Genomic DNA, 13,125 nt, shown 5'->3' on the forward strand with positions numbered 1-13,125 from the left:
ATGTAGAACTCTTGGCTCCTTCTTCAGCCCCAGGTCTGCCTGAGTGCTGCCTGCTTTCTGCCAAGACAATAATGGACTCAACCTCTGTAACTTAAGCTGGCCCCAACTAAATATTGTCCTTATTAAGAGGAGTTGCCATAGTCATGTTGTCCCTTCACAACAATAGAACCCCTAACTAAGATGTATAATAACTGCACAATAATTTTCACGGAAAGCACAAATGCAAGCAAAGTGGGATCCCAATGGAGAAGGCGAGGAAGTAGGACCAAGGATTTCTGTTCAGAGTCTTAAATTCTATTATATATGGTTTTCTTTCTCTTCAGATATGGCTACTAAAGAATATGGAATTCATTGTATCATTTGTTACATTTTCTATATGTTTGGGAAAAAATCTAAAATTGAAAGAAGCAACAAGAATCAATTTCCTTGAAAAGGCAATAATTGCCCTAAGTATAACCAGGCCTGGGGTGGAGATGAAAGAAAAAAAAAAAAAACATGGTGCATGAAAGCAGGGGATAAAGATGGTTGGAGGAATAGAAAATAGAGTGTAGCAGGGTGGGAAAATAGTTCCTGTTTAACTTGGAAACAAAGATTACATTTTACCTGCAATAGCTAAAGACTTTGGCTTGTCAGGTGTGAAGACCCTACAAGAGATGCCTGTTATCCTAGAAATCATGTTACTTTACAGGGTGTACATCATCCAAAGCATCATTAGGCTGAAAATACTTACTACAACCCCACTCTTGGTGGTAGTTTCTCTGTATGTGAAGTTGCAAATCGCCCAGGCTAAATAATATGTAGACATGAGAGGGGTCTGTGAAAAGTGATCTGTCACCCATCCATCTTCCTCGAACACAGACGTTTCCACTGGCATGTTGGATAGAGACAAATAGGTTGCTTGATGTTTGATGCTGATTTTGAAAGTGGCCTTGTAGATTGGTTCATCGAAACACGGAAACGCCTTCCTGGCATGTGTAGGTGAAAACTGAGTAACACCAAGGAATCTGGAAGATGAAAAAGAGAGAGAGAAATGACATGACAATCACATGGACTGCTTCCATTCAAGAAGTGGCCCCACCCCCATTGCATACCTCAAATAGTATATTTTGATGAATCTGAAAATACACACTTTTCTGAATAGCCCCTTCATTCGAGAATACCATAAAAATGTATAATATACTGCCCTGAAAATAAAAGATCTTCAGGGAAGTTTTTGTCTCGATTAAAGTAAACTCGATAAACCCTGAGCAGTACTTGTTAGATGAAACACTACACTCTACAGAGAAACAACTCACAGGCACATTGGCAAACATTGAGAAATAATGGCTATTTTATTGTGTATATCACATTACTCCCTAAAGCCTAGGGCATCCAGCATATACAGATAATAAAATTGAAATCTAAACACTCTCCTCAAATGGCAGGGAACCCTCATGGACCCTCACTGGGAAATATCTGTATCCTCAAAATTGAAATTATTCAATCTACCTATGGTAAAAATAAATGGCTTTGAAATCTATTGAATCTTGGTGCGACTCAAAACTTCTTTTACCCAAACCAACTTTGATAAGTCTAAAGCTTCCCCCAGATAAGGAAATACACCAGTCTAATTTCCAAAGTATTGTAAAGATCAAATGGGGAATGAAAGGGTGAAAAGTCACATCGCCGTGAGTAGCTGCAGCAGGCAGGCAGAGAGCAGCCATCACTGGTCATAGGATCTTCATCCTTCCCTGGTTCCAGGATTTACATTTACAAAGCACCGTCCAGAGACGGATGGATTTTAGAAAAATATGGTTCATCTTACACGTGGCTTCGTTTTGTTCAGTTGGTTTGTTTTGTTGGTTTTCTTCAGGGAGTAGAGGGAACTTATGTTACCCACATCAACTGAAGTCCAGAAATATTAGTATAGAGTGATAGAACTTGAGATAAGTGATGAGGTGAGACCATATTTATACACTTTTTATTACAGTATAGCATTGGAATGCTTTATTTTATCGCTAGCTGTTAATCTCTTAGTATTCCTAATGTAGAAATTAAATTTTATCATGGATATGTACACACTGGAACAAATATAGTATATAAAAAGCTCAGGGCTAGCCATTACTTCAGGTACTCACTGATGGTCTTAGAATGTGTTCCCCATAGATAATGGGAAGCTATTATCACACACACACACACACACAACATAAATATATAAAACTATGCAATGCACAGAGTAAACAGATATATATCAAATACAAGCTTTCTGATAAAGCTATATTTCATTAAAACTAATTAGAAGACACTTCTACCTACCTTTATAGTCTACAGTTACAAATGAAGACACTCTTAAAGAACACCCTTATAACTAAGAAATAAAATAATAAGAACCAAAAAGTTTGGCTATAAGATTTTCTGTAATTCAGGTCAACATCAGACACTTCATAAGACATTAATAAGTTTTCAAGTTGTTTCATTCAAAGGTTCCTCCTTTTATCAATAGTTCTTCACCATGCCCCTTGATATAACTCAGGGTGTATGTTGGCTAATATTGCATGATATACTTTCATACAGAACTTAAACTTGGCTTTACAATTGATTCTCAGCCTGTGATGCAGGCAGATGTTAGCCATCACTACATGTAAGAATGCATCTTGAATTTGATTTGCTATCCAATCTCTATATGTTGCCATATCTTTTAGGTTGCATTGGCTATCTCTGGGGAAAACATGAGGTATAAATATTCACACTGTTTTTAGAAGTATGAAGCACAAACTTTTTACCATTTATACATTTTAAAGTTTAATTTTTGAAATAAAGCAAAGGAAGAGGGTTTTGTTTTTTAAATGATTGTTTGGGAAGGGTTGAAAGTATCATTCAAATAGCACTAGGCTCGAACATACCAGACCTGGCATGCCATTTAACTGCTTAAACTTATTTTTTCATTAGTAAAAAGAAAATATTGTTTTCTTGGCCTTTCTCACTAAACTGCCAAAATGATAAAACATAATAATATGTGGGAAAGAAGTTTTAGTTATAAATCTTCATACAAACAAAAGATTAAAGGTGGAAGAAATATTAGTCCTATAAATTGCTAAAATAAAAATGTACACCCAGTAATGTTTGTCCATAGACACACAGGCAATTATACCAAAGCTGGGCCTGGAATTCACATAGTCTCTATCTAAATAAAAACTAAATACTGCATACTAAAAGCAGTAAAATTAATTTTTAGCTGATAAAAAATGGTTTAACTCATCTCTAGGTAATAATAATGAATATTCCTTGAAAATTTAGGGGAAACCATGATTCCTTTCTGGGTATTCTTCTGCGGATAGTAATACAGCTTTGCATAATGAAAGGCCAGAACCTTCATGTTAAAATGCACTCACTCTTCCCATACTTTATATCACATAATGCCTGAGAATCTTATCTTTCAACTTATTAATTAAAAAAGAAAAAAAAACTACAGTGCTTAGTTTTTCTCTCCACGGGGCTATTTCAAAGATACCACGGAATTGCATATCTGAGAAGAAATACTACCTTTTTGCATCTAAGTATCTGAGAACTTCAGCTCCTGTCTTTGAATAGATAGATATACTCTGCTGTGTGAGGCTTCTCCCTGTACTGGGTACTTGGGTTGCTTTTAAGGACATGCAGCCATCTGTTTGTAAAGTCTTCATAATCAAATTGAGTGTGTGTGTGTGTGTGTGTGTGTGTGTGTGTGTGTGTGTGTGTGTGTGTGTGTGTGTGTGTGTAAGTGCAGTCCACAGAGAGAGAGAGAGAGAGAGAGAGAGAGAGAGAGAGAGAGAGAGAGAGATTGACAGTAGCAGAAAAACAATTCTGTAGGAGTTCATCATCAAAGACATTATAATAAAAATGTATTCATTCTTCATTTAAAAAAAAAGATGTCTTTGACATTAAGAAAAGAAAAAGCAGGAATTTACTAGAGGTAAAAATCTAAATACATCTTGGTCAATAAGAAATTAATAAGCCATATATTCTTGCATGGGAAATACGTTGTGCAGCCTCTTTTTGCCTTATTTTGGTCAATAATGATAGGGATGGTAGCAGTTTAAGTCAGGGTTGAAAAGAGCTATCAAGATCATCCAGTAGGTGTTTTTTTTTCTGTAGTTAATATTCTTAATGAATTCATACACACAGTATATATCTATGCAAAGAGGGCTACCATATATTCTGATAATGATTAAATGAGGAAATACCAATTTCACAGTCTGGCACCTGAGGATGACAGCAATTGAATTTTAATTCAGTATTTAGAAAAATCAAAAGAGGTCCCTTGGTAAAGAAAGGCAGCTAGACCTGGTTGCATTTAAAGGCTTTTCTAGGTTCAAGAGCTCATAACTAGACAATTAGAAATAAGATATTCCCCAAATATGGAGTTTTCTTTTTAAAATAAAAAAATTAAATTACACGGACAGTAAGTAGGTGCTGCATGTTCTTCCAAGTATTGGCTCCTCTCATTCAATTCAACTTTGAGTGTCAAAGTTTGGGAGAATAATAGAAATATATATGGTTTTGATTTTTCCTATAAGGTGTGTAAACCATGGCAATATATGTAAATACAAGCCTAAGCAGGTGTTATACCAAAAGCTAAGGCAAACATGGGAAACGTATGAAGTTGTATTTGCTCAGGAAGGGCTTCTTGGCCTTGACTGGCATTCTCGACTGGGTAATCATTCATCGTGTGAAGCCATGCACCTTCCCACTACAGCCGGTAGAATCTTCTGTAGCTTTCCTCTGGAGTAAAGGTGCCTCTGTTGGGAAACTCTAGCCCCAATAACTCAAAGGCTTCCCGGATTCGGGAACATGAGGATTATCCTGAAAACTTGGATGGGAGCTTAAAGATCAATGAGTAGATCGTGAGCGAACCGTAGTGAACACAGAAAGCACCCTTTCAGAAAGAGTTTGACACACGTGTGGCTCTACTTCTGTTTGGCCGGCCCTGGACCTATTGAGCTTCAGTGTCTGCCTCTCACCCGTCTCACCCTGATAATTCTCTTCTCCAACAGTCAGGACCAGTGTGAGACAGATGCCCTCATCAGAGAGCGGTACCTGTAGGATTTTAGAAACACCATTTCATCTCCTGTGCAAACATTTCATGATCACCTTCGATTGGGGGGAAAGGAGATCTTTTTCTTGTTTTCTGTCATTTGAGACATCAGAGAAGCTTCTAGAAAGGGTTAGTTTAGAAAAGAAAATAAGGATTTTGGTGCCCGAGTTAATTTGAGGTGAGTTTGAGGGAGTGGCAGAATGCCAAGTACGAGAAACACAAGAAATTAATTAACATATAAAGCCACTTTTATACAACAGCATGGAGAGGAGACGCAAACATCATAGTCATACAAATACATACACACACACAAATACACATGCACTTACACAGAGAGACATACACACAGAGAGTCATACACACACAAATGTGCACTCACATAAAATCAGCAAAAAGAAAAACAGAAGAAAAGATAACAGGGACAGGCGTCTCAATGTCTATTTTCTTCTCGATCTGGCTTTTAAAAAAATGTCATTTTTTATCTTTTAATGAATCTGCTTATTAACATAAAAATGCCACTCCCCAAAGTGACTGTCTAGAGGTGTCGTTCCAAGAGTGTCACTTTAGCATAACCAGAAAAAAATGTAAGCAACATGCATATATTTTAATTCTCATCTATCTAAAATGAATTATTTGATTTTTTTCTTAACAATTTGTCTATTTGACGTTTTGACATAAGAGGGAGTGCTCAAATCTCCCGCATTGCCTCTGAAGGATGCAAAAAGAATTGATTTCTTGTTCCTGCGGAAGTTCGCCAGGCAAGTTACTTGTGTCAAGTCATTATAATAACATTTAGCTGAAGTATTGCATTAACGTTGGTTGATATTGCCAACAAATTACAGTATGTGATACAAAACAGTTTCTGCTCCATTATTTTCAGTTTGCCTTTTTTCCCATAAAGGTAAAATAGGCAGAGAACGCCAGCATTTGCATAACACTTAGCACGAAGATTGATTCATGACTTTTCAATTAGAATCCAACAGAACCAAGAGAACTCCATGCACAGCGATGGCACACAGTTACAAAGCCGTCATGTGGGCCTCATCTAGGCACTCAGCACATATCATGCAGCGAAAAGATAATTTTAAGATTTATTTATTTATTTAATCCCATGTGCATTGATGTCTGTGTGAGGATGTTGGGTGTCAGATCCTCTGGAACCAGAGTTAAAGACAGTTGGGAGCTGTCATGTGGGTGCTGGGAATTGAACCCTGATCCTCTAGAATAGCAACCAGTGCTCTTAACCACTAAGCCATCTCTCCAGCCCCCAACAGATATTTCTATAGCAACTGCTACTGCATTCCAGTGTCACAAGAGTTCAAGGTCAGACACAAATGCCACCACCCCAAATCAGTGACAACACTGCTCATCGCAGTGGCTGGTTTGTCACATAGAAGCCACACATGCCCTTTGAGAGTCCACCAAGAGACAAGGTCATGAAAGTTACACACATACCATTTCAAGTTTAGGTTGTTAATCAAAATGCAAATTGTTACTCAATGACAAAAACATTTTAAGCCAAAATGGGTCTTTGTTTAGACTGTGTGTTTTTATGTACTTCAATGAGTCATTAAACCTCTGCCACTTCAGAAGAGAAGCACTCCTGCTGAATATTCAATGCTCTGAGCAAGTGTGTAGTCTATTTTTTAAATAACCATTTTAGTAAACTAAAAACATAATGCAATAATGCCAGCAATATGTATGTAGGAAGTGGTGCATATGTGAATAATTCGTGTTATAAAAACAGAGCATAATACTCATAATTGCTTTCCCATTTATGCAGTACTAAATACTCTTATCAGAAGCGAGTACTAAGTACTGGGTCAGCATGGATGAAGAGTACTATAGTGCATTAAGATTACTCACCCAGGTCCTAAGGATAGGTTTTTATAAGAATAAATAAAGTTAGTGTCTCAGATTCATTCTTTGTAGATTGGAACCAGGCAAGGCACTGTGTGTCATAAACTATGGCTACTGTCAAAATCCACATGAAGTCTTGGGAGCAATACGTAAGCCTGAGACCCAGTCTTTCGATTCTTAGCATTTGTCTGCTTGCTATAATGGCACTGTACTGAGCCTTCTGTGCTTGGTGACTGCTGGCAGGCTGCCGTGCCGTCATAAAAGAGTTTGGCTGTTCTGCTCAACAATCTTTTGCCCCCCTCAGTCCTCTCTAGCTCACAAGGTTTGATCTCAGCCTGGGATTCTGTAACCATGAGACACTGCAGCTCTCTTGTCACTCTCTTCTTTCAAGCGTCTCCTTCTCCCCCACGCTGCCTCTTTGAACTCTGCTTGGACAGCCAAGCAAACAGCAGACAGAGGAAAGAACCCTGTGACCATTCCTTTACTGTGACCTCCCCCCCCTCCCGCCTCTGCCCCCAATACACACAGGATGGTAAAACCCCACAGGCAAACCATCAATCCTGCATAGGAGATTGCCAATCATGGAAATGGTTCAATAACGTTTAATGCCCACAGTTCTTACAAACTGTCGGACATGATTCTCAGTGTCCACACCGTTGTCACAGAGACTCTATTGAACACTTTCATTGTCCCTTTTTTCCAGAGGAGGGCCCCAAACAGGAAACAATGGGAAACCAGCCGAGATCACAGGAGTGTCAACAGCAGAGGTAGGCAAGTCAAGTAGGCAGGTTGAGGAGCCCATGCTAAAAAAAATAACAACAAATATACATTCATGCATGCATGCATACATACATACATACATGCATACACACACACATACATACATACATACACACATACATACATAAGTATATAGATACATGCATACTTTTTCTTCACAGCAGAACAACTAAAAAGGAACTCTAATACAATAATAATAATGTAAAAGAAAAAAATAACTGGTACTTTTTAACTTCCTCTGACTGATGTCTATTTATTTATTTCCTTTTCATGAGAAAAGGTCTAGACCATCACAGGGAGGGGGGCTTGGTGCACACTGGGAAGGCTCAGTCACACCCTTCCTGCACATTGCTAACCAAGCTCCCTAAGTCAGGACTTTCCAGGCACATAAGGCCTAGAGGTGGAAAAGGCAGGAAGCCTGGGCCCTGCACCCTGCCCAGCCCCTCACTCCTGCTACGTCCCAGCCACCATACTCCATCTGCGTCTGTTCACGCATCTTCTAAGACTGTTGGGATAAGCAAGGAGAGCAGGGAGTAGTTTTTCATCCTTGAATTATCCCACACTCCTCAGTGATGAAAACTGAGATGCAGAGAGCTTTGAAAAAACTGATAAAAATAAAATAAAATAAAATAAAATAAAATAACAGGCAAGACCATATAAGAAATTGAGAGAATATTGATGTGCGGGTTGTAATGAGGATGGCAGCAATGGTTATGCTGGTAGAAAAGAATGAGTATCATTGTTGCTGGGGTGGCATGAATGTAAGGACAGGGAGGAATATCCTGGGTTACAGAGGGTGGCACATTTAAGTTTTAAAAGTGAATAGCTGCCTCTTATTGGTTTTGTATTACTCTTTGAAACCATACTTGAAGTGCTGAGTCCTTCATACACACACACACACACACACACACACAAACACACACAAATACACACACACACAGAGAGAGAGACTAGTAAAAGTTAGTTGGAAAGAAAATGCACTGTACAAAGCAAGTAAATGCTGGGGAAGTCAATAACAAACTCATTTTCATTGGAGAGAGATCCCGAACAGATAGGATCTGTTCCTAGGGGTGGTAATACATAAAAAAAAAAAAAAAAAAAAAAAAAAAAAAAAAAAAAAAAAAAAAAACCAAAAAAAAAACCAAACTCCAACTAATTTAACTTTTTCAGAGGTACTCTCTCACAATAACAGGTGATCAAATGAGATGGTATCACAAAGGAATAAATACGTGAAAAGAAATTACTACAAGATGAAGACCAATTGTGAAATATTTTCTACAAGAATGAATTATTATTTAACAACTAGGACTTTTGTTGCTGCTGCTGCTGCTGCTGCTGCTGCTGCTGCTGCTGCTGCTGCTGCTGCTGCTGCTGCTGTGGCCTTATGGAGAGCACTTTGAATTATGACCAAAATTTAGTACTGGCCTCAGTTTAACCAAATGGCTATGTGTATTTGACAGGAAAACATTGAGCCAAATCTACTAGGGAATCATATAAAAATGAGTTCTCAGCAAATAGATAGTTAAGGAGGTAGATGATGGATGGATGGATGGAAGGATGGATGGATGGATAGATAGGCCGACACACAGACATATAGATAGATTTTCTCTGGATTTTTCAGTTTATAGCCTTCTAGAGAAGGAGAGGCGATCATCTCTCCTCCCACTTAGGTACGCAAAACTCACCAACGTGAGTTGAAGGACTCAGGCTTCTTCAACATCAAAACAGTGTGCTCAGTTCTCTAGCATTTACTAATATCATAACTGGTTGTTAATAAAAAAAAAACCTACAAAGCATCAAACTGTGTGCAATAAAACCACAGAAGAGTATATGCCTACCCAGAAAGAAAGTCCACCATATCCCACAGATTTTGGCGAAAGAATGACCCCTGATTCTCTTTGAGAACCACAAGAATTATTATTTTTTTCACTTTTCCAGAGATCATAGTAGCTTCTCTCTAAACAATCCTTTACAGAAACAGAACGTCTATTTTTATTCTGACTTCTGTCACTTTGGCATATTACAGACCCAATCAAAGTTTGTCAAAGAAAAATAGTCTCCTTTTCAAAAGTGAATAAAATATTCATTTACTTTGGGTAAATTTCCGCCTTCAATCCGACCATCTGGATCTAAATTAAGGTACCCTACTTTGAACATGGGTGTGCACACCATCTGGCTACCCAAAAGCGGCAATTACTTCAGGTAAATGAACATTTTGCCTAATTCTAAGCAAGTGTATTCTCCTGTAAGAGACGATGGCATAAATACACATCCCTTTTATCTGCCTGATGCACATGTACTTGGGAAAAAAGTATGTGTTCTGACTAAAGGTGATAATTTATTGTATGTGTATAAACATCTCAATTTTAGGATAACTTGCTACTTCCAGTATTCAACAAGTGATGGGCTTTCTCCTAGCCAACTGAATAAATAAAAATGGAAGATTTGCCTGTGATTAAGGAATCGTGGGCTTCACTGAGAAGTTTGTCTACCGTATGGGGAAACACAGTCTTCCCCAGAGGACAGACTTGAGCACTCTCCAGCATGTAGTGGAGGATAAAAACTTCCAGGGGTCAAAGGATGCATCATAGAACATAGTCTAATCTCTCTTTGCCAAAGATCTTTCTTACTGCTAAATAGGTTGGTACACACCTAGAAATCCACCACTCGGTAGTCTAAGGCAGGCAGCTCATGAAGTACAATCTAGGCATGAGACTCTTTCTCAAGAAAACAAATGCAAAAGACAATTCTTCTATAGGGTCTCTGAGAAATGGGACTAAACTAAGAATGATCAGTTAGTAGCTACTGCTTCCACAGGGCTAACCAAAGCAAAGGAAACTGTGGGGTGGCTCTTGTAAGCATTTCTAGTTACTCAGTGTAACCACTCTGGGCAGATTAAGTATTTGTTCTCACTACAGAAATCATCCTATAATTAAATTGGCAAAAATAATGATTAACTAAAGATCAAGATCTGTAATCATTAATCAAATGAAAATTCTGAGTTTGTATCCATGTCCTTTTAGAAAATGGGTTTTTCAATGCCAATTTATGTTGAAATTTTAGGACAAAAATCAGACAATAATAGGCTATCTTCGGCTAAGTTCCTAATATTGGTCAGCATTAAAATCCTCTAAGTAGCTACAGTAACAAAAACAACAAAAGTTGATATATAGAATGTTGATATAGTTGTGAAATTATTATACTTATAAAATTTAATAAAAATATTAATTTTTCTCTATATACTCCAGACATAACAGTCAATAAATTATAACATTCACTTGGCTATTGGGGTTGGAAGACATAAACTTTCTCTAAGATTGTATTTAGAAATAAACCCATCCTGATATCTCGCAAACATTGAACCTTGCATTTCTTCTGGATAGCACATGTTCATCACGTGCTGGAAGGTTAAACTTCCAGCTAAAGTATTTACATCTCTAGGGAAAACTGAAGGAGAGAGTCTGAATACAAATATGGACTGTGGGCACAAGAAATCCGTTACAGGGCAAGTGGAAACATCTGGTCGTTTTTAGAGTCCTCTTAATTTGAAAGCACTGACCAAAACAAGCTGAGTTCTGCCAAATACATCTTGGCATGGTTTAAGAAAAAGAAGAAAAAGAAGAAAAAAAGAAAACAGGATTTAAGAGGGAGTATTTTTCTCACAACAGTAAGATTTATGGGTGACGATGTAAAACTTCCTCTATTGACATTTTGACATGACGAACCTGTTTCCAAGCACAGTATGCAAACCTACCTCTTGTGCCTTTTCTGCATGTTTTATATAATTTGGGGGCTTAAAAATATTTTTTTAATCTGTGTTAGAGAAAGTGGTGGCAAAGGGTTTAAATTATCCATACACAGTCTTGGGTGTTAGGAAATGAATGAGTTATGTATTAGCTCACAGGAAGCTGTATCTATCACACTACTACTAACACATGGAGGGGTCGTGTGAGGTGACTTCACAGCCACTCAATAAATAATAAAACTTTTGTCCACTTCCACACTACAATGAGATTTTTTCCCAGTCTCTGCCACAATCACTGTTTCTGAGAGTCTCTAAGTACCTTGAGCTGTGGTGCAGGGCTGGGCAAGCCAAAGTTCAAGTTCCCATTCTCTGACAACAGTCTGTTGACCTCAGGTGCCCTGGGCTGCTCTGAGCCTTAGCTTCCTGCTGTTAAGGGACTCAGTGTCAAAGGAAGCTCTACCTCTTACTAATCATCATGCTACCTATAGGTGATGGTTTCATTTATGACTTCAATCTGGTTGTTTGTCTGCCTTATAGTCATTTAATTAAGCGAAGTTATTTTAAATGCAATGAAAACAAAATTCATTCATTCATTCATTCATTCATTCATACATTCATTCAACCGGCTTACTACCGCAGGACACGCACTTGAACTTTGAAGCGCTCTAAGGCAGGCTTGGTTTTGGGTGATGTGCTTTTCAAGACCATATTAATCGATCCTATAATGGAGAGAGTAATACTATTATTATCACTGAGTTAGAATTTAATATATGAGCTCTGGGGCCAAATTATCTGGGTCTCACTTGGGGATCTATGTCAAATGATGACTTTCCAGAGCTTCTATTTTCCCACCTGTAACATAGAGTGGTGCCGGCTGCATGAACCCCATAAGGACCAAGTAGAATGTAGTTCACCAGAAGTGGGCGAGCAGTCAGGACTAGAAGCACCTATCAATCATGGGCTAGAATCATCAACTTCGACCCTTTCCTCAAACTTTCACAACTATCAGAACTGTGGCGCAACCTGGACACAGAATTGTTGGTTCTGAAGTCCCAGTCTTTCAAAAAGCAACTAGGAGGCAGTCCAAATCTAACTCAGCAAAGGCATTGGAGACTAACTGCAAGCTTTCCCTCCCTTCTGGGTGTAGTCACTTCTGTTGGTAGCAGCTGAGGAATCAAATGGAGCCAGGAACTCTCAGGAGAGATCAAAGTGCCTCAGAGGTCCCTCTCTCTGATTCTGATCATCGCAACCACCACTCCAGCCCCCAGCCCCCAGCCCCTGCCCCTGCCCCTGCCAACCTTTCCTTGCAAGTTCTCTTTGTGCTCAAAATCTCAGCTTGCAATTTGGGAAAACTTTACAAAGCCAAAGCCGGGGCTTGTTCTGAATCTCCCATAGTCAAGGGAGGTGGGCTTGTGAAGGGGAGGGGGCGTGTCTGACTTCACCTGAGAGCTGGGTTACTCTGTTTCCTGCTCTTTGGTTATCAACTATTTCCCTCCACTGTAACCTGAGAAGTTGTTTTCTACATTTATCATCCTTTACGAACTGAACTGCAACCTTTAGAGAAACAAGCAAAAGCCCAAATGCCTGGCTTCATTACCAGTCTATAAGAGAAAGGTCCGACCTAGAGGAAAAGCAGTATTCATCTTTTGGCATTGCTGAGTTTGTGAACATAGCAAACGGTGAGAGG

The 13,125-nt window shown here is 38.7% G+C and overlaps 1 protein-coding gene across 1 annotated transcript in view; it reads right to left on the reverse strand.

Annotated features, from left to right (window-relative positions):
* Trhde (TRH-degrading enzyme) overlaps window positions 1-13,125 on the reverse strand; it is a 403,483-nt gene that overhangs the window by 388,392 nt on the left and 1,966 nt on the right. Inside the window, exon 2 of the mRNA NM_146241.3 lies at window positions 731-1,004. Coding sequence (NP_666353.2) covers window positions 731-1,004 — 274 coding nt within the window. The remainder of the gene's footprint in view (window positions 1-730; window positions 1,005-13,125) is intronic.

Source organism: Mus musculus, chromosome 10, assembly GCF_000001635.26.
Source record: "Mus musculus strain C57BL/6J chromosome 10, GRCm38.p6 C57BL/6J".
Classification (NCBI taxonomy): domain Eukaryota; kingdom Metazoa; phylum Chordata; class Mammalia; order Rodentia; family Muridae; genus Mus; species Mus musculus.